We start from the raw sequence: 21,429 nt of genomic DNA, 5'->3' as shown, positions 1-21,429 counted from the left end.
GCAGACTGGGCAAGTTGATAAACTGGGCAAGTTATCAGAAAAACAGAGCAGCAACGAGAAATTTTTGCACTTGGCGAAAACAAGAACTAAGCAACAACATGCATGAATATTCCTGAGTTCCGAAAGCAAGAGGAACTAAGCTAAAAATCTAAGGAAGATAAACTAAGTGTTAACTCCTAAAGAAAGCTAGAAACTAGGAAAGTGACCTTAAAAGTGGCTAAACCAATTGACTCCTAAAATGCTTAGATAACTTAAATAAACAGATAAATACACCTCAAGAAAGTAGCTTTACACAAACCTAAAATAGCAAACTTGAAAATAAGGTTTTTGAACGAAACAAGCAAGAACATCAACAACCAAACATAAATGCTAAACACTTAGAGAATTAAATACACCAAAAGCTCTTTAAGATCAGCCCAACAACCTTAACTAGAGAGTTAAGATGTTGGAAAATGAGTACAACAATGAACTAGATCATTCAAAGCATTAAAACACTACATAACTACAAGCTTCACCCCATGGTGAGCAAAAGTGGCAATGTCTGCCTATGGTTCGAAATTTACTTCAAGGATGAGAGAAAACTAAGCTTAGAGAGAGAAAATAAAACTAACTAAGCTAGCTAAAGAGTGGGTTGTTTCCAAAGTGGTTGAAAAGTTGTCCAAAAGATAAGATTTGTTGTTTTTTGTTCATATCTTTCAACAAATCTGACGTGGAAGTCTTATCCACTCCCCATGATGGTAGTTGGCTTCTTTTGCCTTCAAAAGTGTTGCTTGTGGGCGCTGATAGCACAAAGACTCGTCAACGTAGCTTTGAAAAGCGACTTTGAAGAGCTGTCAACATTGCTCGGACACTGGCCAATCCATCAAACTGGGCAGTTTGTGTCTTGTGGATTCCTTCATTCTCAAAATACTGAATTTGCATCCAATTTGCCTCTTGTCACGACCACATCTCCCTAGTCAAAGAAAGTGTAGCTATATCGCGACAAAAACTTACTGAAGCTGTCTCAACTCATCATAAGATGCTTAGATCAAAGGAAAACATTGTCTGAAATGTGTTGAGGGTACAAATTATACTGAATCAGAGTAGTTATGGAACAATTGTCTTTGCTGAAAGCAAGTTCTAAAATTCGCGCAACGGAAGAGTACCAAGACAGATGTAATATGTATGAAGACATACTACACCAGCTATCCTTCTGCTTATTTAGTCTTCTGTCCCAACACCTCCTCGGCTTCGACAACAATCAACCTGCACATTAAGGAAAACAAAATGCAGGGCTGAGTACTTGATGCACTCAGTGGGCTCATGCCGAAAACTGTTTTTCTTTTAGTTGTCAGCCAAGCTGAGTGAACGCGGGGTTTTACGGAAAATCTATCCCGGTCACTAAAATCTGTTATTTCTTTCTGAAAATAGACTGCAGTCATTTAAACTTCTGATGATATGCCATATCAGCTGCGTGAATCGGGAATGTGGCCACATTCCACGACCACTGGGCCGGCCAACCTGGCGCTAGCTCACGACCCACGGACCGGCCAACCTAGCGCTAGCTCACGGTCCCTATGTGTACACTAGTCCGAGTAGGATTTACTGACCTACTGGGACCCGAATTCGATTTAACTGGGTTGGCATAGCCAACAGATAGGCAATCACAAAACAAAACATGGCATGACAACTCACTGAAAATATTCATGCTTTTTCACATAAATTCTGAAAGGAAAGAAAGCCCACACATAATGTAGGATAGAAAAGCCCACCTCGTTTGCTTAACTCTTTTAAACGGGTACTGTCTGACTTTGAGATTTACTCGTCGAGCGACGACGTCCCTTTTCAAAAAATAAAGTACTTAAATTAGGCTTTAAGTAATTATTGATCTTGCATGAATGCATGCCTAAGCGTGCTCTTTTATTTTTAATTTCTGCCTTCAAAATTTAGAAGTCTTAAATCTTTAATTAAATCTGCGATTTAATTTATTCTGAAACTGGCCGATCTGTTCGGGTATAATATATATATTCCCGGATTATCTTAAGTATTTTTAAAATACTTTATGTGACTATTAAAGTCCGCTTAATTATTTATTGGCTTTTATTTCACTCACGGCTTATAAGTTTTTTTTCTTCCGTGGCTTAAGGAATTAATTCCATTAACTCTTGGAAATAATCTAAGATAATGGTTCTAACCAAATTAAGCTTTGTGGTCCAAACTAATTAAAGAGGGGCAGTGGCCCATTTTAATTTCTGTTGAATCTGGCCCAAGATGTTTATTCCTTAAGAAATTCGGTCCAGCTTAATTAATTGGCCCATTTCTTTTCTCCTTCACAATAAATCTAGCCCAACTCAAATAATTTCAGGCCCAAGAGATAAAATCATGGCCCAGACTTTATTTCTCCCTTTTTTAAAGAGAGGCCCAAAATATACTCCCATCCGTCTAATGCTTCTCCCATTTCATCTTCATCAAAAAGAAATCCTCAAACTGAGGAAATCAAATCCCTAATCGGGAAACCACTGTTCCTCTCCACTAATCGGAGATTCGCCGACGGGCCTCTCGGCTCGGCTGTCGGAGCACCGCTGGCTCGAACCCTTTGCGTCATGGGTCGACCGCGATTCGCACCCGCCGGATTCGGTGGGAACAGCCCCCCCCTTCGTCGCGTTTCCTTTACTCCAGTGGACGCCGTCTCCACTGCCTCCGTCTCCGGCGAGGGTTGATCGGTGCCCAGAGATCCCTCTCTCTCTGACGTACCGCCGCTGTCGCGACACCCCGTCGCCGCGGCCTCTGCACCCGACTCGGCAAGTAATTGTCGCTGCTTGTTCGTGGTGGAGACGCTGGTCGCGCCGTTCGTCGCTGTTTCTCGTCAGGTCGCTACCTCTCAACACCATCAGAGCAGGCAAGAGGAATGTCACTGTCGAGCCTGGCCGCGGTTGACCGTGCTGCTGTCGTCGTGCACTCAGCACGGCGTCTGACCACGCGGTCTTCTCCCGGACCGTCGGCTTGCTCCAGCTGCCTTGTCGCAGTTCAGTTCTCGTTGCCCCTCAAGCCCACCCGAAGCTAAGTCCCTCACTCACCTATTATTTGATTTATTTGCGAAACTTGATTGCGGAACAACTATTTTGTCGTCCTAAGTTCTAAATCCTCAGTTTCACTTACTGGTCTGATAAGATGTGGGATTCTAAAGCATGCTCCTATGTTCTTGAGCTTCTGTGCTCTTAAGTTCTCATGCTTTAGCTATTTGTGTGCTACATGATGCAACTGAGTTGTTGGGAGATTACCTGCTGTGTGTTGATTTTGGCTGCTATCTGTAACTCGGCTCTTGGTCTCCCTTACTTCCACCCGTTGCGTCGGCCACTCCCTCTCTTGGCTCACTGCATTGATTGTTTGTGGTGTTGAGGGAGAATGAGGCCGAGTGGTTTTTCCTTTATGTAGAGGGGAAGTATAACTGAAAGCTGCTAGGTTTGTTGTTTGGCTGGAAAGAATAAGTCTTAAGGCTGCCCCATGTTGGCTGCCATCCCTGCAGCATCCTTTAACTGATTTGGAGTTTTGTGCTGCCTTGTACTCTGATTCATTCATGGATTTTGTCTCTTTTGCAGGTGCACACTAGAGGTGGCATTGTGGGGGCTGATTTCCGGACTATGGCTGGTGGATAAAGGGGTAAGAGCTGCAAAAACTCAGCCTTGCATAGTGCAGCCACTGCGGTGCAAAAATCTGTTGGCTGGACTTGCCCCTTTCGACCAAGCCTTCCTCTTTTCTTTGGAAAGGTAAGGCTACTCATTCCCCTTTTAACACTTCTTTTAGTTGTCTTTATTTCATGCAACTAATTCTCTTTTTCGTGCACTTTGGCAGGAGCTGCGGCTGGCCAACGAGGTTGTCTTCCCTCGTGGTCTCGCCCTCCCGGCTCGTTCGAAAATCTGTGGCCGAGACGGCCCGGTGACGAAGGCCAAAGTAGCCCTTAGGGATTTCTAAATGTAATAGTGTAGTAGCTCAACTTTTAATTTTCGTCGTCAAAGATTGTAACTTTAGTTTTGAGATTCTGAAAACTGTAATTTGTACCATTTCTCAAGAAATAAAAATACTCTTTCATTCGTTAAATAAAAGCTGGTATTTATTTCTTAAGAATTCTCGAGAATCTAGGTCTCGGCTATTACACCTCTACTTTTGCATGTAATCCAGAATCCATTCCATTAGCATGCTCGTCGGACCACTCCATTCATTTCATGGCAAAACATGCATCTTTATATGCAAATTTTCAACAATATAGCATGAAAAGTGATCAAATTCGTGTGACCAAAACTAGCCTATCAAACCTCCTCACACTTGGATCATACTTGTCCCAAGTATGTGGTTGGACATTTTACTCAATTGCCAGTTTAAGTCACTCCCCTCTACTTTCTAGACAAACACACACACACACACACTAACTAAAACAAAATATAACACAAAGACATTTACTAAACACAAACAAACACAACGACTCGAGAAACACATGATAGCCAAACCAAGCAAGTTATATGAAAAGCGTAATGATACCCCAAGAACCAAGCTCAAAACAGATTTTTAAAACATAATTTTCTTCATCGAACAATGTGGTTCCAATCGTCGGTCTCATCAAGATAGTTAAGCACATATCACAAGCAAAAGATTCACTCCCTGACCCTCTCAAAATATAAGGACAATTCTCTCAATAATAATAATGAAAATACAATCAAGGAGATATCACTTTATCACATGTAGCTCAAGAGGGTCTTGCACGGGATGTAATGGGGCTTGGGACCATTTAAATATTGTCGGTTAGATCCTAGGGGTCCTAAGCTAGTGAGTGTAGTACAACAAAAAACTTGTGCTTATTCTCCGAGGGGATACTTAGAAACTCCAAACACAATCACCTACAATCAAACCAGAAGCTAGAGATGCACTTCAATTTCTTCTTCTTTTTCTTCTTCTTCTTCTTCTTCTACCTTCCCACTCTTGCCTTGCCATTTTCTCTTGTTTTGGTTCCCTTTTTTTTTTCTTTTTCTTCTTCTTCTTCTTCTTCTTCTTCTATTTTCTGTTTCTTCTTCTTTTTCTATTTTCCCTTTTTTTTCATGGTAGCTTATTTTTTTCTTTTTTGGTGAGGGGAAGCAGATTTGTTTTTTTTAGATGTTCACAATTGCTATCTCTTTTCCAAAAGGTGGTGATTATGTAGGAGAACTAAGCACATTTATTTTGCACAAGGGGGAAACCATTTTCTAACTTGAAAAGAAATATAGGCTCAAAGTTTCAAAGTGGCAACTAGGGGTAGCTCTTTTTGGTTGATGCAATCTCAAAGAATGAGGCTCAATTTGGCTTTTCCTAGTGCCCTCTATCTATGCCATAGTGACCAAGCGATATCAACAATCATGCAATGCAATGTCATTCCACGCTCGAATACATGTAGAAAGTGTTCTACTTTGAGGCTTTGAACCTTACCACTTATGAGCTTTTATGCAAGTGGTAGTGCTTCACATTTCCATCACACTCAACTTCATTCAATCAAAACCACAAGTTCTTGAATAGATTTTTCAAAACCAAGCAAGTCATGTTTTTTTACGGTTCAATAGGGGGATCATTACCAAATCATGCATCAAGGCTTAAAAAAAGATAAAGATAAAACACAACACTTTACAAAAACGACACAATACAACATGACTAAATAACAAAACAAACCCCTCCTCACACTTAGACCTTGCTTGCCCTCAAGCAAGTTTGGCTAAAGTGTTGGAAAAAGAAACACATCACATAAAACTTAGAAAACCAAGAACAACACAAAACAAACCCCCTTCTCACACTTGGGCGTTGCTTTCTCGAGAGCAAGTAGACCAAGTGTTTAGAGAGAGATTACTAACAACACAAAACATTCATAAAGGCCGGCAAGGCCACAAAACATGCAAAACAAGGCCGACAAGGCCATAAAAACATAAAACTTTAAGTAAACACATACATCACACACATAACGCATATATACAACAAATAAAAGAGAGGGTTGGATAGAAATCACCTCCCCCGCACAAAGCAGGGGGTACGAGCTGATGCGACAGGTGGTGGTGGAACTGGTGCAGCTGGCTCCTATGGTTTCGATCCCAGCCTCATGTGCTAGCTTGGCGGCTCCTTCAGATTCAGCTACTTTATCTACTTTGGCAACTAGACTGCCCAACTCAACAAACTGGGCAGAATACATGTGTTCTTCCCAAAAAGCATCGTCGAATCTTGCTTTCCAATCCTTCCAAGTGGATGCATTCAACTTTCTTTTAGGATCCCTATAGAGTTTGGAACCCTTCTCTGAACTCATGTAAATCATAGAAACATTGGGGCTTATACACAACATATTGTCGACCGAGGACCAACCGGTCACCTCCTTATGCCTCTTCAAAGCTTTGATTGGCTTGTCCACTCGACTCTTGTCCTGGCTACTATTGCTGATCATGGGAATGATCTCCTTTTCTTCCAAAGATTTGAGTTTGGAAGGAAATGCAACCGACTCCAATTTAGGTGGATGAATCTCCAATGATAGCAACTCTTTCTCCACTCTTGGACTGGGCAGTTCATTCTGACTGGGCAGTTCCTTAGGATCGGAGAGTTTACATCTCTGAGGTGGGTTTGTGTGATCCATCTTTTTGCACCAAGTCATTATTTCAGCCTCTATCTCCTCATCACCAAGCCCTTGAGTATTGAGCAACTTGCATTCACTAAGTCTTTCGAGCTCAACTTGTTCTTCAATGGAGGGCAACAGATACATATCTTGCAAAAACTCGGCTTCAAGAAAGTCGAGACCTTTCAGCTCTTTGATCAACTTCTTACATTGGCCATTATCCAACTCACAATTAATGATAATGGGGAGAGTGTCATTTCCCCCAAAGCAGACATGCTTAAGGTTGGTGGGCGGCGGCTTCAACTCCAATTTAGGTGACCGAACTTCCAACGGTACCAATTTCTCCTCTGCCCTCAGATTGGGCAACTTGCTGCCAGACTTTGCATGCTCCAATTTGTTGCACCACTTCATGATAGCCTCTTCTGGTCTCACAGGTATGAGTGTAGGACAATTGGGTTGAATGATGACATTCTCTTCAATCTCCTCATCGCTATCCTCTTCATCTTCAAACCAAGCAGTCTGCTGACTTGGGCAGTGTGCTGCACTGGGCAATCTAGGGCCCTGTTCCAATGTTTCACTTGGTCCGCTGTTTGAGTTATTGTCGAATGAAGCTTTAAACTCTTTCCCGGACCTAAGGGTAATCTGATCAAGATTCTCATCTCTTAGTGGTTGCACTTGAGCCGGAATTCCTCCACCATTCCCACGCATATAATTGATGCAAGTCACCAATTGTGCCACTTAGCATGCAAGGTGATCAAGACTAATCATTTGCTTATATTGTTCGTCTTGCATCTCATGCACCACATTGTAATTGGATTGCAAATTGTTTTGCATGAGTTGCTGGGATGTGATTAGATCCTCCATCATTTCTTCTAAGCACTTGGGCGGCATTGGTGAATGATTTGATTGATATTGGCCGAATTCTTGTGGCTGGAAACACGAAGGGAATTCCTCTTGATCGGGAGGCCAATAAACAAGATTTTCATCTGACCCTTGGAAAGCTTGGTGATGTACTTGTGGTGGTGGACCTTGATATTGTTGGTTCGGATTGGTCCATTCAAAATAGGAGTAATCACCCCATCCATGATCGTAAGGATCTGTGAAATGATCCATGATTCCCTTTAATGGCGCACCACTCTTGTCATTGCCTCTTGAATTGGTTTCCTCGTCGGTTCACTCCGAACCTTCTGACTCTTCACACTGGACAGTCTGGTCAACTGGGCAAGTAAATGGACTGCCCAGGCCAAAAAGCCTAGTTTCAGCTTGTTTTGTCAAACATGCATCCTTGTGCAACCTCTTCACCGTTTTCTCAATTTCAATATCGAACAGCAGCCTTGGAGAAGAGGACCTGCTCATAAACTAAAAATAAAATAAAGAGAAAAAAGAAAAACAACAACAAAAAAAAAGTCAAAAACTATATACAATAAGGGTAGGAATACATAACAAGACAACAACACCGTTCCCCGGCAACGACGCCATTTGAGAGGACGGGTTTTTTTTACGCGTGTCGCAGGCGCGCGCCCCTTCCTATTCAACAAGATTTATAAGTTCCCACTTTCCAAAATACTATTAATTAGCATATGGTAAGTTAGGGTGTCGAACCCACGAGGAACGGTTGCATCCGTTATGTATTTCCACACTTAAGAGTTTGGCGATGCCGCCAAGCTTTAAATTGGGGGTGGGAACTAAACTACTAAATGCTAATAACACTTAAGCTAAGATTGGGAACTAAAAGTGAAAATAACATGAAAGTAAAAGAAAGCATTTAAACTGGAATGCAGACTGGGCAAGTTGATAAACTGGGCAAGTTATCAGAAAAACAGAGCAGCAGCGAGAAATTTTTGCACTTGGCGAAAACAAGAACTAAGCAACAACATGCATGAATATTCCTGAGTTCCGAAAGCAAGAGGAACTAAGCTAAAAATCTAAGGAAGATAAACTAAGTGTTAACTCCTAAAGAAAGCTAGAAACTAGGAAAGTGACCTTAAAAGTGGCTAAACCAATTGACTCCTAAAATGCTTAGATAACTTAAATAAACAGAGAAATACACCTCAAGAAAGTAGCTTTACACAAACCTAAAATAGCAAACTTGAAAATAAGGTTTTTGAACGAAACAAGCAAGAACATCAACAACCAAACATAAATGCTAAACACTTAGAGAATTAAATACACCAAAAGCTCTTTAAGATCAGCCCAACAACCTTAACTAGAGAGTTAAGATGTTGGAAAATGAGTACAACAAGGAACTAGATCATTCAAAGCATTAAAACACTACATAACTACAAGCTTCACCCCATGGTGAGCAAAAGTGGCAATGGCTGCCTATGGTTCGAAATTTACTTCAAGGATGATAGAAAACTAAGCTTAGAGAGAGAAAATAAAACTAACTAAGCTAGCTAAAGAGTGGGGTGGTTCCAAAGTGGTTGAAAAGTTGTCCAAAAGATAAGATTTGTTGTTTTTTGTTCATATCTTTCAACAAATCTGATGTGGAAGTCTTATCCACTCCCCATGATGGTAGTTGGCTTCTTTTGCCTTCAAAAGTGTTGCTTGTGGGCTCTGATAGCACAAAGACTCGTCAACTTAGCTTTGAAAAGCGACTTTGAAGAGCTGTCAACATTGCTCGGACACTGGCCAATCCATCAAACTGGGCAGTTTGTGTCTTGTGGATTCCTTCCTTCTCAAAATACTGAATTTGCATCCAATTTGCCTCTACTTTTGCATGTAATCCAGAATCCATTCCATTAGCATGCTCGTCGGACCACTCCATTCATTTCCTGGCAAAACATGCATCTTTATATGCTAATTTTCAACAATATAGCATGAAAAGTGATCAAATTCGTGTGACGAAAACTAGCCTATCACCTTTTGAGATCCATATTTACACTTGCAAATTTACTAGCTCTCACTGACTGACACAACCTATAGGTAGTATTGCAAGACTTGTAAAACTTGTTGTCTATCTTAGATTGTAGTTTGAAATCTATCACCTTTTCAAGAATGATTATCCAAATTAACCAATGCTACATTGTAGTTAAAGGGATTATGTTCAAGTTGATCTAAGACTGAGTTTTATGACACTTTTAGACCCAAGAACTAGTTATGTTCCTTAGGAACGCTCCCACTACGACATGGTTCTCACAATCTTAGGTTCTGAAGTTGATTTCATTAGGGCATAAGTTTTTAATGGTATGAATTCTTAGTTAGGTGGAAATAAAAAATTCTCTTATCTTGAGAGTTATCACGTTGTTAGGCTTGTAGTTCCTCTTAAGATCTTCATGCAATAATTCTATCTTTGAAGATTACTGAACTTATAATCTTTCATCATTTGGGATAACTTTAAAACATACCTCAGTATTTAGTTTCAATTTCTTGGATACCTTTCCAACACGTGTTGGAACAACTTTACACCTTGAGATGTGCTAAACTAGAGTCGCTCTAGTCCACAACTTATGTGTTGTAGAAGATACTGATGTTGGTAGTTTCTTTAAGGTGTATCTCGTTGTATCTAACATATATCCATCCCATCAATGATAAGATTTTAATGAGTATAACTCATCACTTAATCAAACTTGTCCTAGAAAGACTTTAATTCCTTCTTACATAACTATCCCATTCTTAGGAAGAATGCTTGGATTCGTCAATAAAGATTAGACTCCCACTACTGATCATAACTCATTGCTCGTCTCCTTATGGTGTAGACCATTAAGACTTGCTAGTCTTTCTATGTTGCACTTCTATAAGTATTCTGAATCTCTTCAACAATCAAATGATTCTAACATATAGTGCATCAAATAGACATTCTTGACTTTTAAGCTATTTAACAAACTAGTTGTTACAATCTTGATAGTTTAGATCAGTTTGACCAATTGCTAAGTATTTTATTGGCCTTACGATTAAGAGCCATAAATACTTTATAATTCATTGTTTAAGAAGTTGATGTGTTGTTTAATACTCAATCTTGTTGCATTTATATTGTTTTAATACTATGATGTTCAATTTATTTTTCTATAGTATACGAAAAAGATGGTACCACTAAAACAAAGTCTTAAACATCAATCATAAAACAATAACCGAACATTATTAGCTCCCACTGCAACAAATGCCTAACTGGATCAAAATCTCTTACTTAGAAGTTGCATTGTCATGTAAGTAATTGTCCTTCTTTAAAAGAGGTCAATCCAACTCACAAAGCATCTCTTCTCCGCTTTAAACAAATGTTGATGACAATTCAGGCTCCCTGATTTCCATATCTAGTCTTTTGTTCAAATGAACTAGGACTTAGGAAAAGTGCAGCCTTTATGAATTCGTCATCTATCATTTTACTTTCCTCTAACAGTAATATAACTACTAATATGTGAAGGTTTTCTACTTTTCAGTTAAACCTTCTTGAAGTCATTTCTTATTACTTTAGGCGATGATTGAGTTAGAAATTAGTTGAGTGATCAAAAGATCCTCAAAACATTCTGTCACTCTAGGATATTCCAATTGAATCATCTTGACATATTATATTAATATCCATCTTCCATCGTCATTAACCAAGACTTGTCTTACTACTTAAAAGAAAATAGTTTGACCTTATTCCTCAAAGAGCTTGTCAAATACATGCATAATGCATTCTCGAACATTCTTCGTGAAATTATGTCATGGAAATGGAGGACATGAATCGGTGAGTATAAACTCCAAGTTTTCAGCAATGAAAATCTTATCCATTTACGTTTCCAGTCTACATAATTTTGGCCTTCGAGTTTGTTTTCTTTAAGGATTGCATACAAAATTTTGAATGACAATATGAAGATTTGGGTAATAACTTATTATCACATACTATGCTCAACACATAATTGCAAATAACCACAAAACAATTATGTATCTTGCAACTGTGAAATTGAAAATAGGTACCCTCCATAAGAGGTTATTACTCATTTACAACTTTAACATTTTTACTAGTCACAACACCGACGAATAGTCCAAAGACCACATAATGGCATGACAGCTTAATGTTGCCTAAGCACGACCATCAGATTTCACATTACAGAATTTTATTTCTATAGCATGCTCCCTTAACAAAGCTCGCATGCTAATAATAAATTCAAGCTATCTCATAAATTCTGTTTGAACTTTTGAAACTTGTAATTTCTTAGGATTATTGTCCCCACATAATGAGTGGCGATAATATTAGAAACTGACTTCATAAATTTACATACCAATCGATGGAGTCCATGTACAACGCACTTATTGTAATTATCGCTTAAATATTTGATATGGTTTTTGCATAATTATTACATAAGTAGATAAGGTATATAATCCGCTTAAAAAGATAAACACCGTATAAATAGATCATTCCATTTAATACATGGTATTTAAATACATTGGATAATTCGAAATAACAATGATCTTTGCAGTAGAAAAGACGGTTTTAGCGAATTATGGTATCTCTTATGCCCCTTGATAGTCATTAGAAATAAGAAACAATGCTAAGCCTAAAACGACAAAACAAATTTTGTCTAAAACTACAAAACTAAAGTTATTGAATTTTCTAGGAACAATATTTTTGTGTTTCCGGTATCAAGGTTTTCATACATGATCCAATAGAAAGTTATTTTAACTGCTGGGCGCATATTATTATGGGCGCAGATTTTATAAAATGTAAAGGAAAGTTACTTGAATAAGTTAGTGGATTATGAGTGTCATTTATATAGATTAGTTTTATAATAAAATATGAGTAGAATTGATTGGTTGAATATGGGGTCTACTTACTATTTATGATAAAAGTGAAATATGACTCTTATTGTGCGACGAATCAAAATGGCAAAATATGACACTTAATGTGGGACGAGATAATATGTTATTTCGATGTAATTTTAACAATAGACCAAATGACCATACATTGATCTTTCTTTTCATATATCTACATGTATAATTATATTACACAAAAAAATTGAAATTAGAAGCTTCGAATATTCGAAATCATTAAATTTAAACATAGTTGATGAAAATAACATAATATAAAATAAAATATACTATCAAGATCCAAATTAGAAAGAATATATAATTAGTGTTTAGAACAAAATAATTGTCTAAATAAGTTTGAAAAAGAAGTTTATAAGAATTGTTTTCTTTATAAAAAGGCGTTACTAGTTTTGCAAAGAGGAAAATTTTAACATATTAGCATAACTAACCCTAAAATAATTCTATAACAGTCATTATATTATAAAATTTAATCCTCCATCTGGTCACGAAAAATAGAGCACATTTATCATTTTTTGTTGTCCACGAAAAATAGAGCATATTTAAAAAATGAAAGTTTTCAACAACTTCTCTCTTAATAATAAGATGGGCCCCACATTTCACTAACACTATTTCTCTCTTACTTTTTCCCTTCTCTCTTTCTAATAAGATGGACTCTACATTCCACTAATACTATTTCTCTCTTACTTTACCAATTCCACATTAAAACCCGAGTCATTCACATTGTGTCCTATTTTTCATGACGGAGGGAGTATTAATTTGACAAGTTTTAATTATCAGTATTTTCTTTGTTGTTTTGTTAATTCTTTTTTACTTCTCTCAACTCATTCCAACCTTTTTATTTATTGGAAAAATTCTGATAATATTTTAAGTGTTTGATTAATTTTTTTAATGCACCTGAGATTTAATATCACAAAATATATATGGATCAAATGGTTTTAATCCATGCAAAACTATATCTAAATACAAAAATGCAGAACAAAGTTATACTGAGGGCATTTTTAGGTCATTGTTAGTGTATTTTTAGGTCATTTTAATGAATGATGACCTAAAATGATCTAACAATGACATCAAACTCAGATTTTATAAAATGACCTAAAACTGATTAATAATAACTTTCCGTGTTTTTGGTTAATTATTGACCATTACATCACCTATTCATAAGGCCAAGATTTAGGCTGCATTTTTGGATTTAGATGTATTCTTGTTTGGATCATCTCCCGTTCAAAGTGAATTATTCTCACCAAACTACTTGGTTTGTAAGAGAAACACTAATAACATTAGTCTTCATTGATTTCTAATGTTACAAAATAGATAGAGCAATTAGTAATTTATTATAATTCAACCTTTTGATTTAATTGAGAAATCTTAAACTATTTAATGTTTGATTACATAATTTTTTTAAATATACTTGAGATCTAACAATGCAATATTCAATTAGTGATTTATTCTCATTCAACCTCTTTTCATTTATTTGAGAAATTCCAATTAAATTAGTACTCCTTTCGTCATATTTTAGGAGTACTGGTAACTTTTCTACCCTCATTTTATAAAAATGATAATAAATAGTTAAAATAGAGGAATGGTAAAATTAGACAGAGAAAAATAAAAAAAATTATTCAAATCTAGAAATGAAGAGCACGTTGCAATTTTGTATTGATCAATGGAGACACTTTATACTTATAACTTTACTCATTTTAATTACCGGCAGATCAATCCAATTGTTTTAACAATCATTTTTCTTACTATCTTGAATTACATATGGAACAAACGAGACACTGTATACTCTATTTTACTCTCTTTAATTACATGCAAATCAACAATCCAATTGTTTTATCAATCATTTCTTGTTCTCTTAGATTACATATAAATCAATACACTTCATAAAATTTTCTTTTTCTTAATAATCATATCCTAAAGAAAAAACCATCAAATTCCCAGCAAATTAAAGGATTGGGGAATGGCTTAAATTTTGTAAACAGGAGTGATTCCCAGCAAATGGAAACATTTTCTCATAACAACTGCTGTGGCCTCGCACAACAGGAGTCGGCTCGTCTCCTCTGCAGATCCCGCAACCTACAACTTTCTCGTATTAGTAGCTTGTCACCTAATGTTTTTAACTAATTCTTCATCTATGAATCATAGTTGTAACTCACCTTGTCATTGAGCATCTGGTCAAAACTAAATGTATAGTTGGTTGTTCGGTTATTCTTCAGATCAGCATAACTGTTTTATAGACAAAAATTCTTTACATATCTAGTTAGCAACAGCTAGTCAAAGATTTGTAACCTCTCTCAAGCCAAAACATTATAGTATACCAGTGCATACATATTCTAATGTAAACATAAAAGTAAGCATAGTTGATAACACTAGAAGAAATAGTTGTCAAAGAAAAGCAGTCCAAAATACAGGATACTCACTTAACAGCCCCATATCCAACTGCTTCAGCAGTTTTATCGAGCTCCTCTTCAGTCCATGCTTTATCTTTGCCTGGCATGCATTCACAGTTCTTGTTAGGCCCAGTTTTCTCATTTCAGTGCATAAGTAGAGTAGCAGACCAAACCAATATGAAGAGCTGACAAAGAATACAGCAACTAGCCTCTTTCAACTAAAGCAGTTTTGCATCTACTTTTGGCTTCAGTTAGTAAATCAACCAGTTTTACAGTTTCAGTACTGCGAGTTCGAAATCTTTTTCTGTTTTCTCCAAGAACTAGCCCAAAACCAACATGGCTAGCTTTTTACAACAATAAGGGGTATCTTTTTTCCTTCAACGAAGATGACACGAGCATATGCAACTGCAACTGCAACTGCAACTGCAACTGAGACTGAAATTACTACTACTTCAGTAAACACAGCACTCTACTTAGGGATAATGTGTAAAGGTACACATTAAGAAGAATAAGCCACCTTCCCCAAATTAACCAACTCACTTCCTCAGCATATTTTTGGCTATTAATGAGTACACATCTGCAACTGACTTTCAGTGGCAATTGTTGCTTTCAGTTATTCAATAAACTAATTGAGATCACATCACAATAAACTACTTTCGTTTAGCATACTATAAAGTGTATATTAGCATGCAATTACTTATGCTGTGAATTGGATTGAACAATCCCAAAAAAAATAGAACTCTCCCCACCTCAAACTCATTCACTCTAAAAATGAAGTAATATTGACCCAATCCACAAAGAGAAGAACGACGCCGGCGATACTGAGACGGATAAAAGAAGCAAACCTAAAATCAAGTACACATTAGTGGGAAAACGGGCATGTAAACCTTTCAATATAAATGTCTGATGATAAGAAAAAAATCTACAATATTTTTTACAAAGACATTGAACAAGAGTCTATATATGTAATCATACTACTACATAGTTAGCTCTAGTCAAAATAATGGCATGATGAACATATGTTGAAGTGCTAAAACGAAATATATCTGCACCACATGATGCAAGTGCAAGTCAAGTATAGCAATGCTGCCCGAGCCCCCGTTGGGCAGCATTGGGAACACGTCGGGAAGCGGCATCCGACAGCTCTCCCCATTGAAATATATCCTTCTTGGAAACCCCCAACCATTCCTTAGTGTGAATGCATCTGCATTTTTCTGCAAGAGTATGTCTGTACTCACTGATCCCACTTCATACTCATTGCCTTGCAGTAGCTCTGTGTTGTACAATACCTTTCCCCAAAACAGAGCTGCATCCTCTGCAAAATTCAATCATTTTTATCAATCTAAGTTACCACCCACTTTTTCTTAAATAAAATAAAGGGATAACAATCTATAAATTACTAAGCTATTATCCTAATACTACCTCTCCTATTCTAAGTGACATTTCTTAAAATAGAAATCACTCTCTTACTTTATTCTCTCAACTGAACTCACAAAACAACACTACATAAAATCTCGTGCTGAATAAGAAATGTTCCACTTAGAGTGGAGTATAAGGAGAACCTGGGACGGTTGAAAGCATGGTGTTGTTAAACTCGGAGGTAGTGAAAGGCCCCCGGAAGCCAGGGTGTTGAACGACGACGTTCCAATCGGAGTAGTTCCTCCCATAGTGGTAGTTAGAGACAGTTAGTTTCACTCTCCAATGTGTGACATAGTTGTTCTTGATGTGCCAATGGACTCTGAGAGGGCACATGTGATCTGTGCATCTAACTATTTCAGCATCTTGTATATTTGAGGAGATTGCACCTTCACTTCATCAACAAAAATTCACATTTTTTTTTAATATCAAAAGCAATGGAAACACAAATCACAAAAGAAATAATTGTGTTTTGCTTTCTTCACCTAATGCATGAGTACGAGGAGCGGTCAGCTACCCGACACCCGCAGCTGCACGAGGGGCACGATGTGATATCTGGGTTGTAGAACGTCGAGAGGGACACGCAGCAAATCGGCGTCCTGCTAGCTATGTAGCTCGAGTAGGTGCATTCTGATCTCCATGTTCCTAAAAGGCCACTATATGTTGTTAAAAATCTTGGACTAACCCTGATATTTTAAACGAACTTCGGTTCTAACCACTTAACTGAAAACCTGCTCTTCCCTCATTCCCCCAGCGACGAAGGAGATTGAGGGGGGAGCATCTTGGAGTGTGCCACAAGTGTATCCCCGTGTGGGGGCCGTTATGGTTAAATTGAGGGGCCGGCGGTAGGCGGTCCTGTTTTGGTCCAAATTGCCTACTGTGATGTCGAAGGACGAGTAAGACATGTGGGGGTTGATGGCCCATGCGGCTAGGCGGCCGCCATTGCAACAACCCTCCATTATCATTGGATGTGAAGAGCAGCAATGTGGCTTCACATTTGTGGAAGGCTTGCAGTCTCCTTGTTTGGTGGCAATGGCCCCGGATATGGCCCAAATAACCTCGTCCTTCGCCCACGCCCACCCGAGTTTCCAACCCGGTTTCTCCACGTGGCGATACTGATAGTAGTTTTGGATGGTCACCCTTGCCTCAACACCACCAAATAACAACAGAATCAGAATCAGAGTCAGAGTCATGATAACGTTGAACTTCACATGTACTTTTGTGGTCAACGTTATGCACTTAGTAAACTGATCTATGCATTTATACCAAGAAGGAAACAATAAGAATGCAAATTTAAAGGAAAAAAATCCATGAAATGAGGGGGAAAAAACACCAACACCATTTAGTTCATAAACAATAAAGATTCAAACTTTCGGGTTTCAGACTAACCACATAGCCATCGAGGGTATACTTGAATATGTCGAAGGAGACCGTGATGTTTCCATTGGGATCCAAAGGGTCGTAGCAATCTGCAACAAGAGAAACCTCAGGGGAGAGAGAATTTGAGATGAACAAAACATAGCTAGTTAAGATATGATGCCTGAGATTCTTGAAACTGCAACAAACAACATGAACATCAACAAGTAAAGTTGCATTGATGGATGGAGTCAAGGGGAGCAAAATTAGTTATATAACAACAGTTTAAACAGTGAAGATCTTTATCAACAAACAGAAGTGACGAGGATGAACTTCATTAAGATCATATAAGAAGAGTTGGATATGGTCATATAGAGACAAAATTGTTGGAAACATCTATGTAAATAACATGAGACAAAACAAGTAGATGAAAGGTATCAACATATTATAAATTCTTGATTCTCTTATGGTAACATACACTATACAAATAATTTGCACTACTACTAGTCCTTTTTCACTATCTTGCCAAAATATTCGGATAAAATTTCTATATGTACTAGAAAATATTGAAGTAAAATACTAGAATTAAATGTTCATTAATTTGAGCTTAATAATTAATTTCTTACATTCACAATGTCACATTTGGCAGCAGCATTTCGTCTCTTCTTTCGGGTATTTCAAAATAGGGTAGTGATTTAGAGACATAATGTCTTCATGCCATAATACTCCTATGTTTTTTTGCCATAACTATTTTTTTAAATTGAGACTTTTTTACCCTACCATTAATAATACCAAGAAATTTGCACTATTTTGCTCCCATCATCAATATATCAAGATAGGGAGGTGATCAAAGTATAACTAATATTAAGTGTATAACTAGAGAACAAATCTCAGTCACTCATTATCTTAATCTAATGACTAAATTAAGTATTCATTTTCTATTAATAAAAATTGCATGGGGGTATTTTGGAAAATACATTGTTCCATATTTTGACATACACACCACATTCATGCATACTCTCTCTCTACGAAGGAGGTGGAGGAGCACAAATCAACCTCCTCTCAGTCGACGCCCTCCTCCACCAGCTGCCTCTTGCAGCTGCTTCCCCTGTCATCTCTATGGCCCACTGGCTGCGCCCCGTCTCTTCCTTCTCCCCTTCAACCTCCTACCGCTTCGTCTTCATCTCCAGCGTGATGTAGTACGCGGAGATCCATTGTGAAGCGCAATGGTGGAGATAGCAGCGGCAACAGCAGATTTCAGACGGCGGCTAAAGCGCCAAGTTCCGTCGAGAAGAACTTTCGGCGGCGGGTTTTGAGAGGGGGTCCGAGAGAGATATAGAATGGGAGTATTTTGTTTTTGCTTCTTGTTTAATTTGTTATACAGTACTTTAATATTTAATATTGGGAGGTTTGATTAAATTGGTGTATGTTAAGGGAGTATACGTGTACATGTTTTAAAAGGGGTCCTACTACATATATATAACGGAGATTGTGAGTGATTAAGAGCAAGAGGTTTCGTTTGTAATGGCATGCACTTGGAAATTGCTGTTGGCACTATGCTTAATCGCGAGTCTCATACTCCCACACGCAATAGCCACGGCGGAAACGGGGTGGGTGATGCCAGCGATTAGATCGGGGTGTAGGGGCACCGTGGCGGAGTGTCTGGCCAACGAGGAGGAGGAATTCGAGCGGGATTCGGAGTCGAACAGGTGCATCCTAGCCACACGACGCTACATCAACTACGACGCTCTAACCCTGGAAAACATCACTATAACTGTGTTTTTACTTCACTGATGTTAATAAAAATATATCACTATAGCAAAAAATCAAAGAAACATCACTCTAACCCTGGAACACATCACTATAACCATGTTTTTACTTCACTGATATTAACAAAATACATCACTATAGCAAAAAAATCAAAGAAACATCACTCTAACCGTGGAACACATCACTATAACCATATTTTTTTTACTTCACTGATGTTAACAAAATATATCACTATAGCAAAAAATCAAAGAAACATCACTCTAACCCTGGAACACATCACTATAACCATGTTTTTACTTCACTGATGTTAACAAAATACATCACTATAGCAAAAAATCAAAGAAATATCACTTTAACCCTGGAACACATCACTCTAACCATGTTTTTACTCACTAATGTTAACAAAATACATAACTATAGCAAAAACTCAAAGAAACATCCCTCTAAACCCAGGAACACATCACTATAACAATGTTTTTACTTCACTGATGTTAACAAAATACATCAGTATAGCAAAATATCACAGAAACGTCACTCTAACGCTGGAACACATCACTATAACCATGTTTTTACTTCACTGATGTTAACAAAATACATCACTATAATAAAAAATCAAAGAAACATTACTATAACCACGGAATACTTGGTGTATACAGCCGGAATCTCCGGTTGTATAAGTCACATTACACGAAAATATTGTAGATTAAAATAAAAAATAGTAGAAATCCCTCTCCCAAAATCACTCTCAAATCTCGACACTCCCACCAATCTCTCAGCCACCTAACCAACCAAAACATCCACCCTTCGTGCCCCGCCTTTCCCGGCGCCGCCCTACCCTCTCCCACGAGCGCGCCGTCGTAGTACACCTCCGTGGCCGCCTCGTGGAACTTGAACGACGCCGCAGTTGGATGCTTCACGTGGAAGATCGTGAGCATGAGGATGAGTGTTGTGACGGCTAGGATTAGGAGAAGCGCGGCGGAGCAGCCGCAACACTTGAGGCACCGGTGGGGGTGGTGTGATATGAACTCCGGTGGAAAAGGGCTGACCTTGGAGTTGGCGGGGATGGCCGGGGGGGAGCGGCTTCTCTTGCTCTCTTTTTTCCGCCATGGATGAAGAAAATTTACGTAACCTAATTTTTTCTGTGCAATGACCATTATACCTCCGCCTTGTTATTGTGAAGTAAATTAGTGATAGATGAAACTAATTTCTCCTTTAAATTCGAAAATCACATGTATTAATACTAGCCCTTAATTTTCTTGATCTTGTGGTTGTGATTTGTTCTCTAGTTATGTGCTTAATGGGCACTTGCCCTATATCACTACTCTATCAAGATATATACTATTATTATTGTTTCCAAAAAATAAGATTGTATTTCATAATTTTAGGAATTGTTTAATACTATGAAAATATTTGGACAAGACTACTACTCACGTTTTACATTACTATTTATGGGGAGTGATCAATTGCTAACTCACTCTCTGGTTGCTAACTACAACTAATTTAAGACCATAGAATTTTAGAAATCTAGTGATCTGAAATTTGTCACGTGTAGGTTTCATTTCTATTAATTAAATCGAAAAAGATAAAAAAAAACCACCAAATTAGGGTTTTGGATGAAAATGTCAATATAGTATTTTGAAAATATCAACACAATGCTTTGAGAATGTCAACACATTGCTTATGTCAATACATTGCTTTAAAAACGACATTCTACATGTATTATATTGACATATTTTATATATTATGTTGACATTTGTTGATGTACGAAAAAATTGAAGATTTTTGAAAAAATTGAAGATTTTTGAAAAAATAATTTAGATTTTGACATTGGAACATATACAAGTGAGATCTCGTTAGAATCCTTATGAAATTATCTTTAATTTGATATATGTTGTGCGAAAAAATAATTTAAATCGAGAAAGTTATATGCGTTTTAAAGTTGTGTGATATTTTTCAAAAGTTAGTTACAATTAATTTGTTGTAAATTGACCTTAATACCCTTATCGATGCTTTTTTTTGATTGTATTGACATTTCGGAGCTGATGATCTAGGCCCTTGATTTGAATATCTAAGGGCTATTATTTAATTATAGTTAGCAATTAAGTATTCAGTTAGCAATATAACACTCCCCACTATTTTAATGTATCATATATCAACTAA

General features: G+C 37.7%; 1 protein-coding gene across 1 annotated transcript; it reads right to left on the bottom strand.

The window, feature by feature from the left end:
* Positions 1 to 15,174: 15,174 nt before the first annotated feature.
* On the bottom strand, positions 15,175 to 20,423 carry LOC121782714 (COBRA-like protein 1). The gene is made up of 7 exons (XM_042180664.1): positions 20,059 to 20,423; positions 17,533 to 17,698; positions 16,868 to 17,288; positions 16,629 to 16,788; positions 16,290 to 16,537; positions 15,826 to 16,042; positions 15,175 to 15,208 (listed from the first exon to the last, which is right to left on the bottom strand). The coding sequence occupies exons 1-7, from the start codon at positions 20,421 to 20,423 to the stop codon at positions 15,175 to 15,177; spliced, it is 1,611 nt and encodes a 536-aa protein (XP_042036598.1).
* Between the last annotated feature and the right edge of the window lie 1,006 nt (positions 20,424 to 21,429).

The sequence above is a fragment of the Salvia splendens genome, chromosome 20, assembly GCF_004379255.2.
Source record: "Salvia splendens isolate huo1 chromosome 20, SspV2, whole genome shotgun sequence".
NCBI classification, from domain to species: Eukaryota; Viridiplantae; Streptophyta; class Magnoliopsida; order Lamiales; family Lamiaceae; genus Salvia; species Salvia splendens.
The sequence above is the reverse complement of the archived record's forward strand: the minus strand, read 5'-3'. Positions and strand labels throughout refer to the sequence as shown.

Excerpts from the sequence above, each read along its gene's own strand:
- LOC121782714 (XM_042180664.1), bottom strand. The coding sequence starts at position 20,423 with ATGGTCATTGCACAGAAAAAATTAGGTTACGTAAATTTTCTTCATCCA. Across the intron at positions 17,289-17,532 it reads ATACCCTCGATGGCTATGTG|GCAAGGGTGACCATCCAAAA; the intron begins GTTAGTCTGAAA and ends GGTGGTGTTGAG. Across the intron at positions 16,789-16,867 it reads GAGGGAAGAGCAGGTTTTCA|GAACATGGAGATCAGAATGC; the intron begins GTTAAGTGGTTA and ends GTGGCCTTTTAG.